The sequence below is a fragment of the Eleginops maclovinus genome, chromosome 11, assembly GCF_036324505.1.
Source record: "Eleginops maclovinus isolate JMC-PN-2008 ecotype Puerto Natales chromosome 11, JC_Emac_rtc_rv5, whole genome shotgun sequence".
Lineage (NCBI taxonomy): Eukaryota > Metazoa > Chordata > Actinopteri > Perciformes > Eleginopidae > Eleginops > Eleginops maclovinus.
In genome coordinates this window covers 15,662,877-15,686,473 of record NC_086359.1, presented here as the reverse complement: position 1 = coordinate 15,686,473, position 23,597 = coordinate 15,662,877, and the positions used below count along the sequence as shown (strand labels likewise).

General features: G+C 40.7%; 1 protein-coding gene across 2 annotated transcripts in view; it reads left to right on the top strand.

The window, feature by feature from the left end:
* Positions 1-23,597, top strand: part of dscama (Down syndrome cell adhesion molecule a) — an 83,715-nt gene that overhangs the window by 30,818 nt on the left and 29,300 nt on the right. For both annotated transcript variants that reach the window (XM_063896123.1, XM_063896122.1), the window contains exons 4-8: positions 19,091-19,237; positions 19,836-20,114; positions 20,832-21,107; positions 21,577-21,873; positions 23,085-23,360. In XM_063896123.1, the coding sequence (XP_063752193.1) occupies positions 19,091-19,237; positions 19,836-20,114; positions 20,832-21,107; positions 21,577-21,873; positions 23,085-23,360 (1,275 nt within the window). The remainder of the gene's footprint in view (positions 1-19,090; positions 19,238-19,835; positions 20,115-20,831; positions 21,108-21,576; positions 21,874-23,084; positions 23,361-23,597) is intronic.

The following is a 23,597-nucleotide window of genomic DNA, read 5'->3' as shown; positions in this document are numbered from 1 at the left end:
TATATATATTTTCACATTTGTATACCTCAGCCAATGTATACTCAAGCTTGATTTCAAATTCTCATTCAATACATTTTATTCTACCAGTTTATTTTACTGTATTTCAATATCCTCTGTGATGCAAATTGTTTTGTTTTAAAACACTGTGGTTGGAGTTATAACAAAAAGTCACATTTATTTGCACATGGCATGGCAGCATTAGCACATTGTAACATATCTTCTCCAAATATGCACTAACAAAACATAAAGAGATATGGGGTATTTACGAAACAGGAAGTACAGTTTCAGAGTTTAGGGGTCTTTGTTATTTGAGCAATTAAGCAATCTTACACTTTCTTGGTCTTTTATTTCATTAAAGGCAGTTTTTTTTTTACAATACAATACACGGTATGTTATTGTTTCTTTTCGGGGGGGGTGGTCATTGAGGTTATCATGGTTTGTGCAGACTGGACGGAGATGCACAATGAGCAGCCCTTCAGCGTAATTAAACAAGGCGTATGTCCAGACAGGGTGGCTAATCCCTGACACGGCCAGCCCATACGCCCGTACACGCACCAACACACGCACCCCCCCCCCCCCCCCCCCCCCCAAACCCCTCCCTTCTCCACCCCTTAACATATGGAGATGGAAGGAATTAGCACAGTGGAAGAAAATAAATGAGTTAAAGCAGGCCAGCAGCTTACATCCCACATTATTTGTTCCTGGGTGACCCCTCTGAGAGTTTCTTGGAAGTGGAGGAAGCCTTTTTTCGTCTTGTTGTCAGAAACAAAGTAAAAGAAGAAAAGGAAAGACACATTTCATGCTGCATTTCAGTGGTTAGGGTTTTAACAGGCAGCGAGATATAACTCACTGAAAAAAATAAACGTTGACTTTAATGAAATATATTGTATTAGGTTAGCAATAATATTAAGTTTAAATAAAACATTTTAGTTTCAACTTAATATTATTGCTTTCTACTCTCTCAATTTGGTGACATAATACATTTAATTAAAGTCAACGTTTCAGTTTTTTCAGTGTTGTTTTTCAGATGTCTGGGACCCCCACCTCCGACAAAGCCATGGCCTGACACCGCCGGGCTCCTTGTGTGACCCCACCAACACGCTCCACCCCAGATTCAGCACAGATCTTGTTAAATAGGATTAAGCTGGCTACCTGCCATTCGGTGGCTTGGACAGGACTTCTTATCTCTTCAGGTTGCTGCCAGGAACAACATAATGCACAGCGACCTACATTAAACAATGCCGCATGCAGGGTTTGTCCCAGGTCTGTGTCTTATAGGCATTGTCTTCCCGTGCTGATTTCAAAGGCTATGAGTGAAGGTTACTGGGTCAATTACAGGCCTAATTTAGATCGTTTGATTGGTCCCGTTCTAAAAAAAATGTAAGCCAATTAAATGTTTAAATGCCGGCCATGGTCTTCTCCTGTGTACTTGGTGAAATTTTAGGTGGGTACGTGGAGCTTTCAGCGTTTTCTCTTGTCCAAAAAAGCATGTATATTTTTCTCTAACCTTGCACTTTTCCCTTTATTCTTATACACAAAGTTTCCATATGTATGGAACAGGATATCTCTGATAGAGACTAGAGAGCCACATCTTCCCAAGAACACGTGACCTGTCTCGAGAACCCTCCCATACTCTCCCTCGAAGCAGGGACACCAATTCAGCAGCGTAAGAGGCTTTGGAGCAAAATCCCCAGTTGATCTTCATAAAGTTTGTGTCTTACAATTACGTACAGATGGTTTGCAGCTGGTTGTAAGGCTAGTAAATAACTCGGGCCTCTATTTTCGCAGGGGATTTGGTGGGGTAATCCCTCTCTCTGACAGTTTACCAGATTCAAATCAGTCCGGGCTTTGCTTTCCTTCCTCCACTTCTTCAACCTTTTTTTTCCTTCTCCTCCTATCCACCCTCATTTCATCAAAAGCTCCTTATCCTCATTTGAATATGCAATCATTTGCACCCACATGACATGTATGTGTCTAAGAACGGGGGGACGTAGCTGATGCAAGAATCTCTATTAATTACCCCTTAATACGCCCTTCAATCTGAAAAGTCCATTGTGTAGGTTGGAATCAAGACGTTAAACTGACTTTGTTGAGAAAGTGTGGATCTCAAGACGATTAGGAACTATTAGCCAAAGGGGATCCAATAGAAAAACTGATTGTTCATACAATAACATGCACACTGCCCTTTTTGTTTATTATTAACAGAGGACCTAAAAAGCAAATTCCATTTTCTAAACTGTTAATCAGCACCTTTTTTATTTTTTTGATGAGTTTTCTTCCTGCAAATGGTGTTAGGTCGGTCTTTTTACAAGTAGGCTTTCACTGTCTAATTGTGCCAGAAACCACTGTGAACAGAAACCAAACAGGATCACTTAGAAAGATGTTTTTGCAGTATTTAGAATAATAAATGTAAATGGTTTCATTAGGTAGTTACTGTTTTATTGTAATAGGCTACGACAGCTTGGGTAAATGGTGTAAATCACTTGTAATTGTGTGGAAATACCTTCTCTCGCAGTACCGTATGCTTGCTAATTGAACACTGATGTCTGAAGTACACAATGACATAAGCTGTTTGGTTTCCACCATATTTTCAAAGCTCATATAATGCGTGTTTATATGCATAGAGGCCCCCTGTTAAGCAGATGTCTCTCCTGGGACGGTGGAACGTAAACCCTAATGAGGACGTAGTTACATCTTCAGAGATCTTTGATCATCAGATGGTAAAAAGCAAACCCTCTAGGAAACAGATTAAAACTGCTACGTCTTTTCTATCCTGCCATTCCTATTATTCAAATCTATTTATATCATTATTTATCTGCTGTGTAGTGATACAGTGTAAGAACTGCACCAGCTGATCTGCATAAGACAGTATCTATCTGCCCCTAGTAGCGCCTCGGGATACGAACAGATGGGAATGTTTAGCAACCTTACCCACCTACCCCTCCCATCCAACACACACTCACACATACACACACACACACACACACACACACACACACACACACACACACACACACACACACACACACACACACACACACACACACACACACACACACACACACACACACACACACACACACACACACACACACACACACATACATATATACATACAACACACCTCTTTTTCCCCACCTCTCCTCTTCCCTTTCTCTCCCTGCTTACCCCTTCCAATTGCTACCCAAGCCAAATGTTCAGTTAACCTGTCAGTTCTCATTGCCCAAAATTCAAGATGCCATATGCCTCTCTGTGACTTCTAACCCTCCGCCGCTGCTCTTCTCTCTCTCCCTCATGGTGACATGAAAGTCCCCCTTGAAACACGAGGAAGTCTCTCCTCTGCTGTTTGATTCAGAACGGCTGGCTGAGATCACAGCGATTGCGGGCGTAGCTTGTCTTGTATAATAAAAGCAGTCACTTAGCGTTACACGACACAGCGGGAGCGCATTTACCACGGCGGCATCTGCGAGACTTTTGATGATCTACCTGGGTAATACAAGAAATTAGTTATGATGTGTTATCCTCACCAGTGAAGTTAGCATCACAAGGACTATGTTGACATAAAACAATGGGATTTTTTAAGGAAGATTGGAAAAAGAATGAAATGTCGCAAACACAAATTTAAAATACTTGTTTAATTTGTTAAGCAATATAATGTCATCACATTGACACATTTCTATTCATGATTTTAAATGTATCATGATATACACAGAAGGAATAAGGCTTACTTTACCGATGATCAAACTTCATCACAGTTGCATGGTTTGCATCGACAATGCTAAGCTAAAGGCGGCGAATGTTCAGCTTGATGGGGCGTTTAGTGCTTTCATTTAGCCACCTGTTAGCAACTGCTAACATCTCTTGAACATCTCTTAAGCTTGTGTTAGCCACTGACCTTATTTCAGGCAACTTAACAAATATATGTTCAAAAAATGATTGTCTTTGAGACGGGAGGATGCTAACTAATTTGCTGCACCCCTCTATTTGAGAAGAATGTAAGAATGACTGATGAACCACTAACTTGGAACTCTTGTTGTCTCATCAACTGGAAGAGTCTTATAAAGCCTGTTCTATGTGATCAAATCCTCTGACTGGCTGTCCACTGAAATACAGGCCATATGCCCTTGCACAGAGGGCAGTTCCCAGCAGGCCTGGCCATAGTGACAGTTAGTTGTTGTTTATAAGGTCATCCCCACCATAGGGGGCAGCATATTCATTACACCCACCCCATGGCTCTGTTTGTCTCTGGCAGTCTGTTTCTCTGTGGGCTCCTGTCAGAAGGTCAGAGGCTACGTACTATCATCCTCCTCTTGTCTTCACGACAGGCCAGCAAAGTCATAATGCCTCTGGAAAGAGTTAAAAGGTTAATAGCCTTCATCAAAACACAAATGGCGAGTTTACGTGACAGATGGGGCAAAATGTGTAATGATCAGGTTGTCCTGCAGGCAGAGGCACCAAATTGTGGTTAGATTATTGAAATGAGAGCAGCAACGATTATGTGATTACCTTAAAAGGAATAAATAACACATCATTTCCGTTTGCTACAGTCTGGTGCTGCAGCCCTACTTACCTACTAGGACTGGTCTAAAAAGTAACTTATGGAGGATAGTATAATGCCATCAGTTTAAGTTAAGATATTTTTTACTGAGCCAGTTCTTATGATGCTCATTTTCACGGTCATATTTTGATCTTGTGTTTGTACTGTGACATGTGCTTTAATGTTGAAAAATGTCTTTATTTTTCTCATACTGACTGTGCTGCAGCACTTCTTTTCACCCTCTGTCTGAAACCAGAGCTGAGTATGCTCTGATTGGTTAGCTGGCCAAATCTGTTGTGACTGATCAACTGCGGAGAGATGTCCCGCCTCTTAGTTTATCAAGTACAATGTGTTGGTGTGCTGGCCAATAGAAGGGCAAGTGTGAATAATGATGTCACTATGTTACAGAGGTACACAACAGAGTCCAATAGAGGCATTTCTGGCAGGGGAGTGTGGGAGAAAAACTCCCTATGGAGGGAGCACAGGGATTTTAGCCTTTGCAGATCATTTACATGCACAAAACCTATATACCACACTACAGGAAAGGGAAAACCCAAAAAAGCATAATAGGGTCTGATACACTTTCACCTTACTTCATATTGTTGGGTTTTGGAGCAAACATTTGACAAAACAAGACATTTGAGGATGACACCTTGGGTTTTGGGAAAATGTAAAGGTTAGTTTTGTGTGTTTTTTTTAATGTGTAATCAAATTTTAAAAATCCAACAATCGAGAAAGAAATCAGCAGTTTTATATTCTAAATTAAAATGATCAGCCTCAATTTTAACAGTTTAAAATCATCCTAAAATGTGGTATATATCCGGAATAATTCAACGCTCAGATGGATTCCAATCAGTGGTATATTTCTGCCTGAGCATCCCCTGCAGCAGACAGAGTTTGTTCTGAGGCTCAGAGGAGGAATCACTGACAGTCCAAAGCCACAATTCAAACACAGCTCCTTTTGTTTCTGCCTCTCTTTCTTCTGCCAGGGTCTCTGTGCGCAGTAACCCACTGACACCTCCCTCTGATCTGCCCCCCACCCCCCCCTCTCTCCCCCCTATGCATATGCCATTGCCTTAGAGTCACTCTCCTGGTTGCCACAGTAACCAGCTCACCTCTCTCCCTCTTTCGCTCTCTTCGTTTTTCTCCCTCTCACAATGCACCTAAACAGGAGAATCTGTCTCTGTCTGACAGAGACATAGAGAAGAGGAATCGAGGGGAGGCGTAATTCAGAATGATTGTTGCACAATTGTCTTCTTTTCTAAAATTCGTCACCATTCACGTGACACAGACCAGACTAGGCAAGGCAAAACGAACAAGGGCTGCAGGGAATAAAGAAGTAAAGGAGAATTGTGAACAAGAATGACCACAGACCAAGCTTCTTTCTTTTTAGATGTACAGCATCACTGCTCACCAGTGTTCCCCACCTGCTCCAGCAATATTTCCCCATCCCCCTCCTCCATATCAGTCCTCCCAACCCCTTCACCCCCCCTTTCCTCTGCCTCCGTCTGTGAGTGGCACTCAGGTGGTTGTGAGTCTGGCCATACAGCGTCACCCCTTAGACAACCATTTGTTTGTTTCTGTCTGTCTGTCTGTCTGTCTGTCTGTCTGTCTGTCTGTCTGTCTGTCTGTCTGTCTGTCTGTCTGTCTGTCTGTCTGTCTGTCTGTCTGTCTGTCTGTCTGTCTGTCTGTCTGTTTGTCTGTCTGTCTGTCTGTCTGTCTGTCTGTCTGTCTGTCTGTCTGTCTGTCTGTCTGTCTGTCTGTCTGTCTGTCTGTCTGTCTGTCTGTCTGTCTGTCTGTCTGTTTGTCTGTCTGTCTGTCTGTCTGTCTGTCTGTCTCTAAATGCTCCCTATGCCCAATTTCACTGTCATTACCTCCTGATTACCCTGACATAACAGCAACTGGTCGCACAATGACAAAGAGAGCAGAATGTAAATCAGTTGTATCGTTCTGACAGTATTTGTGGAGACCTTTTTTTCCCACTGGGTACTGGCATGTTAAATGCTCCCCCGGTGATTGTAGTAATTTAGAGCAATATGGTAATAGGGGTGCTGATGGCTATTTCTCCTCACACCAGAGACTGTTTTTGTCGTTTCATGAGCTGTTGTCGGCTAAATTACATTGAAGGTTTAATTGGCTATTTTAGATCGTGGGCATCACAGCTAATACGTTCTAAAAATCAGCTCAGCGATCATTGATTATGGCTTTTCAGAGCATGCATCATAAATTAGAGCATGATTGGCTCATGCTGTTTTATGTATTTAAGCTAAATACAATTAGCAAGGCACAATTGCTCACATAATCCGTGGTGTGCGCTATCTCTGACACGCCAAGAAATCTTCTCAACTGATACATTTTTTGTTGTATGTAAATTAAATATTATGAATAAAATAAACATAATAACATATATTAGTGTGTCTTTATAACCCTAACCCTACCCCTTACCTTCAGTTGAGATTGGCTTGGATCAATCGTTGCCTGTGATCAAAATAGACATGGACATCAACAAATTGGTTTAATCAGTGTTTCTGTTGTGTTCCATAGACAACCAGGGATATGGTTAACCACTGGTTCATCATCATCCTATCCAAGAAGGTGATAGGACACATCTCCAAAGTCAACTGAAGCCACCCCTCATTAAAGTCCCATTCTATTTTTCATTATCACTACTTGTCATATCTAGACAGGACCAGCCAAAGTCGTAGTGGTGGATGTATCTACTCTAGCTCTAAAGATGTTTGTTTCTTGAGATTGGGATTACATCCACTTCTTTACAATTGCAGGAGACTTGATACATGGGGTTTGTGTTTCCCTCCCCATTTCCAAAAACTTCTTAAATACTTACAGTTTGACATTGGATGGATTGTCAGGAAATGTTGCACAGTAAGTGAAAAGAGGTTGAATGATGAATGTGCCCCTGACTTGCCATGTAACACTACTAGCAGTTTTTTCTAACTTTTCTAAAGAAGAACTGCCCAATCCTATTGTCCTGAAATGTCCTATGACTTGTGAATGTTTGTTTGTATTAGCATAAAGAACACATATTTAATTTACACTTTTGTTGAGGACTTGGCTTGGGAATCAGAGGGTTGCTTGTTCAGGTCATGACTATGGAGAATCATTTTAGAGACCTAATTTCCCTTTCAGATTTATTATGAATGGGCCTCAAACTACCAAAATAATGCCCTTATACATCAGAACAACACTGCACCATTGACCGTTGCATGTTTTTGTTCGTCAATGGCACAATCACTATCTGTCCCACTAAAACGAGCATTGACTGTTCCGGCTAGTGTAAAATAGGGCCCTAAGTATTGTGGAGGAACAATGTAGAACTACAGTGAACAACAGACACTGGTTTATGTCAAACGCAGTGGTTCAGACAGTCAATTCATTCCACAAAACAGTGGTCATTCTCTCAATTGTCCATCCATCCATCTGTCCCTCTGTCCTCCGTCGTGCAGGCCGGTGTCTGATGGTGTTTATGGGCTTATGAGCAGCCAGGTTGTTTAACGAGGGCAGGGGGACAGTGTGGCACTAATTGCTGTGTGTGATTTATACCAGGCTGGGACCAGGCGGGAACACAGGCAGCCCACGGTTCTCTGAGAGCAGCTGCTTCGCCCAATATTTACTTAACCCTCCGCTGGCGGGCCTGGCACCGGTGCCACTGACGACGGGTCTGTGGGGAGTCGTTTCACTGCTGAGTGTTATGTATAGCAGCAGGGTGGGGGCTGTGTTGAGGAGTGTGTGCCGTATGGGAAGGTAGATTGGAGCAATTAGAGGGAAGTGTGTGATTGGTCTCCTGACAATTTGACTATCCAGGAGGAATTGTTGCTAGGTGATGTAATCACAACCTATTTTCAAAGTAGTAGGATTTATTCAGTCCACATATCCTGTTGTTTTTGGGGGTAAATGGGTTCCCACAAGATTCAAAGGTTTTATTATTACATGAACACAAGTGTAGTTGTTGTTGTGTAGGTCCCAGCCACATAAACAGTACAACATACAATAAACCAGAGGTGAAGAGTAACTACTGAAGTACTGTACTTAAGTACAATTTTGATGTACTTGTACTTTACTCAAGTATTTCAATTTGTTGTTACTTTGTACTTCTACTCCACTACAATGTAGAGGTAAATCGTGTACTTTTACCCCACTACATTAATTTTATACCTTTAGTTACTTTGCAGATTTGGATTAATGATGTGAAATATAGTCAGACTTTAGATGCACCTGGAGTACATTCACAGCTACCCTGCAATATACAAAGTCATTAAACTAGCTGCACCTTTACCAGCTTTGATAACACTTGCATTGATGCATCAATAATTAAAATTAAAGCATATAACACATATTGTTTTTAAATAGGCCAATTTGCTTTATGAATACTTTTACTGTTGTTTCTTTAAGTTTATTTTGATGCTAATACTTTTGTACTTTTACTTGAGTAACATTTTGATGGCAAGACTTTCACTTGTAAGCAGAGTATTCCTACACTCTGGTCCTTCTACTTTTATTTAATTACACAATCAGAGTATTTCTTCCACCTCTGCAATATACTAAAGACATAAATAAATAAGGAGGTACAATAGTGCAATAGAAATAGCGTAAGTGATACAACGGTCAAATGCAAGTCAAATGCAGGAATAAGTTAACTATGTGCAGATACATAACAGCTAACAGATATATATAAACAGAATATGACTACCGTTTTATTCTGCACGGATGAACAGAAGAGTCCTTAATGGTGATTAGCAGCGCTTTGAGTGTGCTCCTATATTGAGCAGCATGATTTGTACAGTGCTCACTCTCCTGTCATGTGTTAGCAGTGAGAGACACTTCCATCCCACGCCTGTCTGCCCGGCTCATCTGGAGTGATAGTCTGACATTGTGGGGTTTTGCATCCGCTGCTCAATTAGTCACACCTCAAATAAATTAGCAGCAAGAGCTGGCTGCTGTACACTGACAAAACTGAACCGTTGACTTTAATTCAATGTGTTATGTCAACAAATTAGTATTAGGTTAGTTGAAAGCAATAATATTAAGTTGAACCTAATACTTTTTATTTCAACTTCATATCATTGCTTTCAACTAACCTAATACTAATTTGTTGACATAATACATTTAATTAAAGTCAACAGTTCAGTTTTTTCAGTGTAAGAAATCACTTTAATCATTTAATAACATCTAAATATTCACAAATTGCAAAGGAAAAAAACTAAAAGTGGATCAGGACCCGTCCATGAACAGTCACATGTGAGACAAAGATGTGGAGGAAGAGGAAGAGGAGTCTGATGGTGTCTCCACAGCAACATTGATTGATATTCTTCAGTTGGACCAGATGTCAGGCTGCCTGACCACTGCAAGCTAATTCTCTGTGGGGGGAGAGAGCAGGGGGAGGAGGGGAGGGAAACACAAAAGAAAAGGCAAGAGATGAAACGCAGGGAGGGAGAGGGAACGGTGACAAAGAAGGAGATAGGGATTTCAGGAAATAGAAAGGCTGTGATATGAAGGGACAGAGATTTATAGTGATGTTGAGACGTATATAAGAAAGGTGGAGTCATCCTGTAAGAGAGGTGTGTCTCCATGCTCTGTGTCAAAGGCTGGTGATAGTCAGCTGATATGATGTATTTACTCAACTACTCTGCTGTATTACAATTTTAAGGTACTTGTACTGATGTACTCATGTTTCTTGAGACTTAATGCCACTTTATGCTTGTTTTCACTACTAGCCAAGATTGTACTTTTTACTCAACTACATTTATGTTACTTCACTGATTTAAGCTAATAAAAATGCATGATGCTGCTCATACAGACAGCTGTTTGTGTTTTATTAAATGGAATAATGCAGTAGGGTATTTGAATGCCTCTGGATTGGAAGTGTTTTCCCGGAGCACACTGCAGGAAATGTCATGTGGAAACGCAGTTTGTGTAGCGTTGTGATGGAGGCTGTAGCTCGGGGCCATGATCACAGGCGGACTCATTAGAGAGCTGCTCTGTCTCTTCACGTCCTTCTTCATAATCACTCTAATGTGCTTTGCCGGCCTTTCATTTATAGACTTTCATACCCACAGCATGTCAGAGCGGTTTCAACCTGTCAAGATTTCTTTTTCAGTTCCACTTTCATTAGCAAGTAAAACAACAGAATAATCTATTAATATATTTGTACTGTCAGTTAAATACAGAGAAGAGGGAGATGGGTTTTATTCACATGTGAATGAAATTGTTCTTAATTCACATTTAATACTAAATGCAACAGTCTGTTTCTCTATCAGTACATCTATGTCCTAAAGTTCCTGATTCTTGTTGTGAGTTGGTTTTTAGGGTATAACACAGCAGCTCGTGTTTGGTAGTTCCAGCTTCCTGTTTGAGTTCAGCACCATGGAGAGCGCTCTCAAGTGCAGACTGACAGAAAAAACATTTCAGTTCAACCTTTAGTTTTTATGTTTTATTATATCTTTTGTGCATTCTGACTACTGAAGTAGTTTTGAGTTTTATATTAACATATATTTTTTTTATGTTTCTTTGTTTTTTCTGTGATTTTTAATTGAACTCAATGAGCCAAAAGTGAGCACTTGTATATGTTAGTGTGTGTTTCATGATAACTTCAGTTCAATTCCACAAACCAATTGTAATTTGTATTTGCTTATAACCCTTCCCAAAACAAAAAAAAGTTTCCCTTTCTTTTGTTTTGGATTATTCACATTTTATTATGTAGATCTGATACTTACATTTACATTTAAAATATGCATATGATTCTGTTTCAGTCCAGTAATACACACAACTCAAGAATTTCTTGAACACAACAGAAGAGTGCATTTAGAGATCTAACAGTCATAGTCCTAAAGTTTCAGCAAGCTAACAGCATCTAGCTTGGTTTGAGGGTTGCCAGATCCATGAAGTGCAACATTTAATCTGACAGCGTCCTTTGTTTTACCGCTCGTAACATAAATGTCCCAACATCTACAGACATCTGATTATTATCTGCGAAATCATTCCCTGTACAGACTTTGTGAATAAAGAAAAGGAGGTTGTTCCTCTTGGTGGGGGTCAAAGTATATTTCAGTGCGCACAGACCTTGTCAACTTCCTCCCACACTCTTCCTCTCTACCTTCATCTCTCTCCCTCCATCCCTCCCCTGCTCAGTGTGGCTCCTGAATATTTAATAAGCCTGAATTACTGAGACCCTCAACCGTAATGACGGGGAAATCAGACAATTAAATCAGAAGGGCTCCGGCTTTAAGTCTCACCTCCCCCAGAGGAGCCAGAGATTATTTAAAGTGGCACACTGTTTGATTATCTAATCCTCCTCTTACCCCCTCCGCTTTACTCACACAGCGCCATCGCTTGCTCCACTTGCCACCGCAAATTACCATGAAACACCGATGAGCACTGTATTTAAGTCCTTTTCCATAAGCGGGAATGTGGCGCCGTGAAGTCTCGAGGGAACGGCACTATGGGAGTTACTCTTTACACTCAGTTATCACCGTTTAGCAAGGGCTCGAAGGGAATGTCATCAACACTGAGATGTGTACCTTTGTATGAAATCTACATAGTTTCCCATTCAAATTGGTACTTATGTGTGCACAAACATCATTTGTGAGTAAGTGTCAATGTTCTTTTGTACAATCAATGTATTTTGAAGCTTCCACCTAAATAATAAAATCTTATAGAAAACACAATTATACAAAAATGAATCATTTGATTATCACATTAATGGTTCAAAAATTAGAATTAATTTAAGTGATATAATATATAATATTCTGAAGAAAGCAATTCTGCATAATGCCTTGCTTTGGTACTAGATTTTTACGAGTTCTTCTTCTCCTTCTCTTTCTCCTTCTCCTTCTCCTTCTCCTTCTCCTTCTCCTTCTTCTTCTTCTTCTTCTTCTTCTTCTTCTTCTTCTTCTTCTTCTTCTTCTTCTTCTTCTTCTTCTTCTTCTTCTTCTTCTCCTTCTCCTTCTTCTTCTTCTTCTTCTCCTTCTCTTTCTCCTTCTCCTTCTCCTTCTCCTTCTCCTTCTCCTTCTCCTTCTCCTTCTCCTTCTCCTTCTCCTTCTCCTTCTCCTTCTCCTTCTTCTTCTTCTTCTTCTTCTTCTTCTTCTTCTTCTTCTTCTTCTTTGGCTTCGGCGTTGAGTGGAATTGTTGTCAGACTGACTGATCATCCAGACAAAGTGACAGATTGTGATTGAGTAGATAGTAATAGCTTCCTTTATGCCTGCCAGTGCAGCACACACACAGAGGTTCTCACAGACAGAGTCATGAATATTCATGATTATACAGCTGAGGCTCAACACTGCTTCATTTAGCGTTAGCCAGAGTGAGGCCAATGATAGCATTGTAAACACACAGCCATCAGGGCTTTAATAGCTGGACTCCAGTTCTGGCTAATTAGGCAGCACATGCAGCCACAAACACACACCGCTGATAGAAACACACACGCTTGGAAAGCTGTTATGGTGGAGACTTCCCTCCTCAGTTGTGCCTTCAGCAGACAAACATTTGTCTGGTGTTAAAGTGCTTACACAGCTGGTTGAGAATAGCTGGCGTAGTATTACACTGTTCATTGATTGATTCAGTTTGTATTTGATGAGATAAAGTTTCATTGCTCCGTCTACACAGCCAGGTGTGCCCACATGAACGCAGAAGAAGTGCTTCCTGTTTGGGAAAAAAAGATAAAAACACTGGACAAAGCCAGCTGTGTTTCCAGAGGGACTTTTGCAATAACCTCTCCTTTGACAGTGCATGTGTCTCATTATTGTGTAAATGTGTATATGTACATAAGTCATGTTTTATAGTTAACGTCTTCTATCGTGCACTAAGAAGTATGTTTTATTGTAGCTTCTGTGGAACTGCAGGACAGAGTCCAAAACACATATTGAAAATGGGATTAGCATTGTTGGTGTCCAGTAGTGATAAGCCAAGTACACCTGAGATTATCTGACATTCTGTTAAAGATTGTGATATTTAAATGATGCCATCTAAATCATCTCTCATGAATCAATACTGATTGTTAATGACCTTCTTGTATTGTTTCATAGCACTCTGTGATGACTTGTAGAACATCACTCTGAAGACAGACAGTATCTAAAACCACTCTTCGTTTTAACATGACAGAGGAATGTGGGGTAATGTTGAGGCCAAGCGCCTCAGGGTTTAAGCTTCCCTGTTGCCTCCTGATTTGAATATCGTTCACCGTCCATTTGCATCTAGTTTTAATAGCGGTTTATTCAGTCAAGCAGAAGATGACATCTTTATCTGTGGTTGACATATGAGGCTGTTAGCCTCAGGCTAGCGTGGGTCTAGTTAATGAGCAGAGGGATGCTGCCGCTGATTGGGAGTAGTAATAAAAATCCCAGCCATTTTATCTGACTCAACTATGCAGCGAGCAGACCCGCGCTGCTTCAGGCTTGTAGTTCAGGTGTGACGAGAAGTGGGAGAGGTGCTTGGTTTGTGTACATATATTTAGTATCCCTGTATTTTTGCTCTCACTGGGGCCCAATTTACTTCAAAGACTTTATGTTGGGCAGAGAGAGATTTAGGCATTTTATTCCCAAGAACTAACTCCAGAAAAAAAATTTGACTAGGAAAACAAAAAGAAATTAGTCAGAACAAAATCTGAATCAGACCCAGAATACCTTTTTTTAGATTATACAAGGAAATTATTACACTGGAGTGTTTGGTTATTTGTTTGTTAATGTTTGTAAATCTACGAAGAGTTTATAGAACAATCAATAAAATCCTATTTTATAAATAGCACAATGTATTTTGTGAATGATCATTGAAATCATACTAATATTATGATGTCTTTATTTTTCACTTATATTTTGATATATTGTTTTTTCAAGTGTGTTACTGTTGAACATTTTGACTGGACTGTACACGTGTGTGTTACCTGTTCTCCACCATTTACAGTACAGTCTGGGAATCTTGCTTGGTAAGCAACAGAGGTCTGTGTGTTGCCATGCCAACCGCAGCAGCTGTCAGGTTGCCTCCTCTAAGAATGACAAATGATTTTTATTAGAGGGTCTCTAAATTGGTGGGATCCCCTGCTCCATAGACATGCTTATCCCAGCCAGATCAGACTGGAGTCAGTGTGCCAATAACTGTGAGCAGGCCTAATTACAACACAGGCACCTCCTGGGCTCATCATACACTCATTATTACTCACACACCACTCCGCATTCTGGCGCCAGTCACTGTGTGACATTTTCATAGTGGGAAACAATGTGGTGCCGCATATGGCAGTGTTATGGCGGCAGTTTCCATTTTACTAAATGTGAATATAATTTTACAGTGCTTTCCAAGAAACTATTTGATGAATGTGTAACTGTTACATCAACCCAATTTCAAAACACTCATCATCAGGGATTTCCATGTTGTGTCCATAGGTTATCATGATAAGAGAAACAAATATCTTTGCGTATTGTTGCTTTGAATGTTACAGATGCATATGTAAATGAATTAGGTAACTGCATCATTTTTGTTGCAGATTAATTTAGTATGCAACACCAAAATCTAATTCAAAACTAAATTATTATTATTTTATTTTTAATCAAACTCCTCAGCACAAATTTGATTTACATTAGTAATTGCTGGGTTCAAGTTAAAATGTCTTGTTATGGCACATTTTCAAAGGAACATATATGAAGTATTACCCCATACTATGTTTTTCTATTCTTTTACCACCTCAAGAAGATTGTTTTGCTGAATCGTAGTTAAAGATAGATGCTGCGACTGTATGTGCAGTGACCCTATTTTTTTCATGCTGTATGACTTTGAGTAGCCAAGGTTATGGGGACACTTTACTGTCTCCAGGGACCACAGTCCTCTCACTAATACACTCCAAGACAGTTACACAGTGGGGAGGGGGGTGGGAGGGTGGGGGGGCACTGCCAGCAGAGTGATGAGGAAGCAATTTATCTGCATTGTTTAGCTGACTCCATGTGTTTGCTACAAGGGGCGTCCAGGCTGTTGGTGTTGACGGGTCAGAGCATTGAAAGTTCAAAGGCAAGGCAAGGCAACGTTATTATAAAGCACATTTCAGCAGAAGGCCATTCAAAGTGCTTTACACATTATAAGCATTATGATTACTTTCAAATAAGTTTAAAAAGAGTCAATACTGCTTCTCCATGTTTAGTTTGGCAGACGTGAGAGTTCTGGATGGTTCATAATGGAGCAGAACATTAAAAAAATATTTTGTTCCCAAAACATTCAGTGCTTTATTATCCAAGAGTAGTATATTGAAGTCATTCATGTGACTTACTCAGTGCTTCTATTGAAACATAGTCCCCTAGTGTTGTTTTCCATATTTGCTACATGCTTCCAGGGGAAACATGTAGGTGTTAGAGACAAAAGGGCCCCAGGATATAGCCTTGAGGAACTCCATATGTCATATTGTACTGCTCAAATGTGTAATCACCCATGGGAAGAAAGCTTTTCCTGTCCTTTTAGTAGGATTCCAACCGACTATGACAAATGCAGACTTGACATCTAATAATACCATGACTGAGACAAGGAGAACATTGCAGTCTGAGCTCAGGTAACACAGGGTAGGTGTACTGTACATGAGAATAATATGTGACATAACATTCCAATTTCAAAAATGAAATACAAAGAGGATTGCACTGGATGCAGTTCTGCTAAGATGTACATTCAGTAGCTTCTCACAATATCTCCTTCGCATCTTATATGCAGTACTGACAGCATACAGTCTGAGGAGCACAGACACAGCTGGGTTCAGATCTGTCATACTGACATTTTTTTTTGATTGCTCTGCTTAGCTATGGTCTGACTTTGCATATGAAAGTCTTTTTTTTCTTTACTGGGAGCGCATAACTGTAAGCTAATTTGTAAGTCAGTTTAGATGACAGAGAGTGGATGTATCCCAGAGGCGCGTTTCCCTCTTGATCCTTCATTCTCCCTTGCTCTGTTTTTCTCTCCCTTACACATTAGACTAATATAACCTGATCATGAATTCTTTCCTTTTAGACCTTGCCACATATTTGCCAGTGTTTCCAGCGACATCACCCCTACACCTGTGGCCAAGTGTAACAATGGCATTGTATGGACATGAGTCAGTCTTTACTTACTGTTCTAACTAAGTCTCACAAGCAATTTATGTTTGAGGGAAGAGTGAAAATAGTGAAATATCAATGAACAAAGTGTCTTCTTGGAGATTTACCATGACTTATATGGGGAATAATTAAAGCTATTGAGTAGAGATCCAATGAAAGGGTCTTGTGTTTGTGACTATATCGATGCCAAAGCAGCTGGGCGGGCCGACGAAGGGAAGAGGACACGACTGATAGTAGATGAACAATCCCTGCAGCCCCACAATATTTAAGTCAAAGTTAAATTTGTACTACTGCCTTTACTGCGATTTGGATATTGCACTAGTCCATATTGCAATTTCGATACCATCATGAATAATTGTGCATCCTAAACTTAGCCAGATTTGATCATATTCTCTCTAGTCTCAGAGTTATATGATTACAGACACACACACACATAAAAGGTGTACTATCTCTTGTCCTTCCCTGTGTTCCTCCTGCTACTCCTCAAAGCCTTTTCTCCACCCATTCCTCTCTGTCCTCTCATTTATCTTTTCTCACTGCACCATTACTGTCGTCTGTAAACATGTTGGAAGTCGTCACTCCATCCATTCACTGCAAATGTAAGAAGCTCAAAGTGGCCAATCAGATTTCTTGAGATTTTCTTGAGAAACTATAGGTAATGTTGATGATGTTGGAGGATTGATTGTTGCATTTAATACAATGATCATAGGTTGCACCTCCTTCCATTTTTCTAGCATGCACTGTGCACAAGCTGGTTCCAGCAGCCTTAATCTGCGTTAAACTGTCATGACAAGACTAAATGAGAGTAATTCAACACCCCATAAAGTCTGCATTATGATATCTCTACCAATATTGCCTTAATCCCCAAGCATATGGCGGCCCCACTTGATCCCCATCCCAGATTGGCTTCTCCATCATCGCTGACAGGAAATACCCCGGCAGCCACCAGCTACAGCACACACATCACTCCTCATAAAAACTGACTGCCTCCCTCCACTTCTATGCGTTCACACACATTAGCATAACATTAGCATTATATGAGCACAGACGACCTGCGCAGCCATGGCTTATCAAAGCGCTCTGTGATCCCTCAGAGAGGCAGAGGGAGAGAGAGCAGAGCGATGAGCTACATGATAACGAGCTGTGTTACACTGCTGCACAACACACAGCCTTGTCACAGAGCCTCTGAGCTGCACAGAGCTAAATGGGCTGTAGCAGATGTTTGGTGACTACAACCACAGCGCTGCGTTCCTCACTTGACTTGCAAATATTTGCTAAGAGACTTCAAAATTGGATTTCCTGTATCTGTGTTTAATGTATTCCAGTGCATAAGACTGAACACACACAGAATGACTGTAGAATGTTTTTGGTTATAACATGTTGATTGTCTGCTGTGATGAAAACTGGAGGCAACTTATTTTTTGTTTGTTTCGTGTCTCAAATGCAGTTTTTCAGACATTGCTTTTGGTAAAACACGGATACACAGTTGATGTTATCCAAGTGGGCATTTCCAGAATTGTACTGATTTGTTGTGAGGCCTCAACGTTCAGTGTTTAAAGACTATATATGATCCAGTATGGTGTTCCTGTATGTAATAGATCCCCATTCTCTCTCATCATTATTTTTTTTAACAATCTTTCAATAGCATAAAATGTATCATTACACATCCATAACATTCCAGCTCACAATGTGACTCAATACAAATCCTAACCACAAATATAACAAACACTATCTCCAATTGGCTAATACACATGTTCTCTAACATGTCAAAAACATAAATCACATAGCAAAGTATTTACTAGATCATGGATAGCTCTTTTAATGTATATCACATCCTGCAGCACAGGGAAAATGAGATGTGATTTAGTGATTTAATGTTCTACACTATTCTTCTTTTATCAATTCCAATATTCAGAAAATAAAACAAACATGGTAACTTTTCTGATGACTATTGAATAGAATATTGATGTCTGTCTGCACAACAATATATTGCTTTACATATTTCATGTTTTTGTTTAGGTACAGAGATATTTTAAATGAGGCATACTAGAAAATAATGTGTACTGTTTGTTTATGCTTAACTGAGCCAGAATATCATTCCTGAGACAACTCTATGATTTGATGTGGCAAATGCTTTTACTCATGGTTTGGCAAAAAAAACAAACCTTTGCAGACATTGTACAGTGTTTCCTAGCAGCCCATTTCACCACCATTTGATCCAAGACATTTTCCGTGATCACTGATAGCTTTCCATCTATTACCTGAATATCTAAATCTCCTATCGTCAAGTGTGAAATAGCTTTCCGAGAATGTTCAACACTATTCTGATTGACCAGAGACGGTGTACATAGCTAGGAGGTCCAATGAAGGCCACAAATCTGGCACTGGTTGGCCCACAAGCAGTACCAATGTTCATGGGGAGCTGTTTTAAATTGCATTGTTCATCAGTAATGTGGAATGATTTTTTTTTTTTGTTCAGTGTCACGGTTTCTCATCACATCCACGGGAGCCCTGTATATCCTGGATGTGCAAATGGAAGACGGGCTGTACAACTACAGGTGTATGACACGCCATCGGTACACAGGAGAGACTCGACAAAGCAATAGTGCCCGCCTCATTGTCTCAGGTAATTCAAACACAAATATATGCACAGTAAAAATTGTGCTTTAGCATCACATACTGAAGCTCTTTCAAATTATTTGTTTTAATCTATTCTGTTTAATGCTAATATGCTCAATATGTTATGATCTGGTTTCATTTAGCTTTTCATTTATATGTTGATTCTGGTTGATACGACCAAGTGACAGCGGACCAACTAGAAATAAATCTGCATGTAAAAAAATTGGGATAATGTGAATTGAATAGACAGTGACAGCAAAAATACATGAATTAAAGAGGAGATGACATGTGATAAAGGTCATCAGAGTTTGTAGGGACAGCTTTAGGGCAGAAAAGGTCCTCCCTCATCAAACCCTTACAAAGGGAAATATTTTACACATGAAGAGTTGACTACTAAACCAGTGAAAATATGATGTCCTATTGGACCGTCAGAAGGCCAGATTGGTCTAAACTAAAAATACATTGAGTTGCATTATGGAGATAATCCAGATATAAGATCAATCTCCCTGTGTTATTTGATGTGTATCAGAATTTGGGTTATTTTTTTTGAATGTTGAGACAATAATAACTAAAATCTCTTACTATACCCTAATTCGTCCATGCAGACCCGACCAACTCAGCGCCCCACATCCTTGACAGCTTCGAGCTTCGTGAGGTCATGGCCTCTCATCGAGTGGAGTTGCCCTGCAAGGCCTCTGGTCACCCTGTACCCAAATACCGCTGGCTAAAGGACAACCGGCCGCTGGAGCCCGACCCTCGCTTCAGACAGAGTGTGACAGGCCTGCTGATAGAGAGATCCCAGCCCGGCGACACAGGGACGTATGTGTGTGAGGTGTGGAATGGATATGGAAACGCTGAGGTGGCTGGCAGGCTGCTGGTGAAAGGTCAGTTCCCATGGGTTTGTGGTAATTCATTGATTGGGTTGATTTTTAGCTGTGATATTATGCCTCAAAACATGAACAAGCTAGGACTCTAAACATTCGGCTTCAGACACACACATGCTGTGTCTTCAGTAGCGTACTTCTGAACTTACCTGGGCTGTTTTGAGTGCATAAGTGCATCCCAATGCATTGAACTATACCCAAATAGTGAACTCATAACTGTCTGAACGTTGTGTAAGGAACACTGTACACTTCTTGCAAGATAGCTTTCTTGGCAAAACCATATGCGTTTGCTGTTGGTCTAAACAAATATGTTATACATATTTCTTTTCACAATACTTAATAAACCACAACACTGTTTTTCAAACGAAAGTCACCATTTTCTGGGGGGGTAATCGTGTAATCTGTAATAATTTGCCAATGCAAATACTTTGTTAATAGCTAGATAGCTAACTAACAACTGCTACGTCACTTTCTGCGAGGGCACAGCAGCTGTGTCTGATTTTAGACAACACCACCCAGTAAAAATACACACACTAGTGTTCACAGTGTACGACATCGATTGTTCTAAGGGAAAAGGCCGAATTGAGACACAGCAATCGCTTTTTTAATCTTTCACTGGCCAAATGATCATGATGCCTTACTCAAACTACAGAAAAAAAAAATAGGACCAAATAAACAAATCTGTTTAAAACAACAACTGTTCTCTCTGATCTACAGAACAGCTGAAGGTTGTGGTAAGCCCGCGAAAGGTGAAGGGCAGCGTTGGAAGCCAGGTTTCACTGTCCTGCAGCGTAACTGGCTCAGAGGAGTACCAGTTGTCCTGGTACCGCAACGGAGAGCTCATCTACCCCAGCAACAGCGTTCGCATGACAGGCCAAAACAGGGAGAATCTGGTCATGGCTGGTATGGCCAAGAGCGATGGAGGAGCCTATCAGTGTTTTGCCAGACATGGCAAAATGTCCGCCCAGGACTTTGTTCAAGTCATCCTGGAAGGTGAGAATTCACAGTGATCTTACTGGAGATGTGTGGGTTGGTGCAGATATTATATAATACATTGTGTGTTTAATCTCTTTCTGTTGTGAATACCAGTATTGTGTATGCAAAAGTAAATACAAAATGCCTGTCTGTTCATGTTCCAATCAAACCTGTGTATGTGCTATTCGGTGCTGCAATACATTTTCTGAAAGGGGCTCACAAACTGTTGCACAAGCTAAGCTGCTACAGTGTCTGCCTCATATGACCACACCAATGTAAGGAGAATATTGATAATAGATGATGTTGTGGAGCCATAGAAAGGAGCTGTATTTATCTGCTCTATACTGATACTGCTTTTAATTCAGAAGACATGAATCTATTGCAATTCAAAAGCAGATCAGTCTGGATTCTGAATAGATGATCTTAAATATACTAACAATAATTATTGAAGAGTAATAACCATTATATATCTCCCTCCACCTCCCAGATGGTACCCCAAAGATCCTGGCTTCATTCAGCGAGAAGGTCTACAACATCAATGAGTTTGTGTCGCTGTCGTGCACGGTGAAGGGAACGCCAGAGCCCCGGGTAACTTGGACTCTGGATGACGAACCTGTGATACGGGACAGCCGCCACCGCATCTCCCACTACACCAACACTGAAGGCCACGTGGTCAGCCACCTGAACATCAGCCAGACCCAGGTGCCGGATGGAGGGGTTTATCGATGCATCTGCAACAACTCGGCCGGGACCGTTTCCTACCAGGCGCGAATAAACGTAAGAGGTGCTTGTCAGATCAACTCTTCCAACACACCATCACATACACATCAACATGTCCTGAATTATCCTGTTTTTGTCCCTTTTTGATTGGTTATGTTTAGAGTGCCTGGAATTGTAGAGGTTAAAAGAATGCCTGAGTACGTTTTTCCTTTAGAAACCTTTTATTGTAGCATCAGTGCTAGGAATACGACATCAGTCATCAGTCAAAGGTGTGAGCATTTACGTTTCTAGAGCCTGACTACTGCTGATAGCTTCAAATTGGGAGGACATTAGGGTAATATGCTGTTAGCTTAGCTGTTTTGCTTTTATCATGTAGTGCGAATACTGGGTAGCTCAAGCTTTCTTTGCTAGCTGCAAGACTACTTGTATTTCTCCCTTCAGAGTGGGAACGCTACGTTCTGTACACTTATAGATTTAATTTGATTGTGTTCATTCTTGCATGTTGTAAGGCTAATCAGGCGATGCTCTAGGCCAATCAGGCGATGCTCTAGGCCTTAAGCAAGGGTCCACAGATGCTGAATGCAGTGAAGCAATGAAGATAAATCTCCACAGGTGCCATTGCAGGGAAAGTGTAATGACTGCTTCTCACATCGTTGGCTCCTTAATCGTGCTAAGAGAGTAGCAACCCAGGATATGCTTGTGCATAAGAAGTACACTACGGAGCCTAGTTAAACTGTCTTCTATAGTGCTTTAAAGAGAAGCCTAATCGTCCATCTCCCTGATAGACACTGAGCTATGGAAGCCTATTGGGTATTCTGTTGGTTTTTCACAAGTGTGTGCAAAAGCTGGCAACATGAGTAATGGTTTTGATAATAGCTTCATGAGTGCAGAAAGGGAACATTCCACTCTAATGCTTGTCATAGGCAATTACAGCCAGAACCAAAGAGGTTGGAGCGCAAGGTAATAATCACTACAGGATAGAATAGAAGGGTACACGAGTCCCTGGTTCTGCATAAAAAAAGAACATGGAGAAAAACAGAGCTGAAAGGGTATGCTGGTTATGATAAATGTTTGATTTGCATTCCTTCATGTCAGTCTGATACTCCTAAATAAATTCTTGCAATATTAAGTCAATCAGAATGAAGCAAGGCATGAATAAGACCCTTTTCTGGTGGTGTCTTAAAAACATACACAGTACAGCACAGCTTTCTTTTATACCACCACCCCGCCTAAAAATCGTTTTAAGAGAGTTGTCTCTCCAATGTGTCCTTCAAGGGCCTGCCAGCATCAGACCAATGAAAAACCTCACTGCCATCGCTGGGCGGGACATGTACATCCACTGCCGTGTCATTGGCTACCCGTACTACTCCATCAAGTGGTACAAGGACTCCAATCTGCTGCCCTACAACCACCGCCAGCGGGCCTTCGAGAACAACGGCACCCTGAAGCTGTTTGATGTGCAGAAGGATGTGGATGAAGGAGAGTACACATGCAACGTGCTGGTGCAGCCTCAGCTCTCCACACACCAGAGCGTCTATGTTACTGTGAAAGGTATGAACTTCAATCTGATCCGTCTCTCTCACAGTTCATGACTCAACAGGGGATAGTAAGCCAGCAGTTAAAAATGTAAACATTGACTTAAATCACATTTATTATGTCCACACAGTTCATGTAACTGTATTAGGTAAGTTGAAAGAAATAATATTAAGTTGAACCTATTATTATTTATTTAAAGTTAACATTATTGGTTTCAACTAACCTAATACAGATAGGTGAGATATGTGGTCT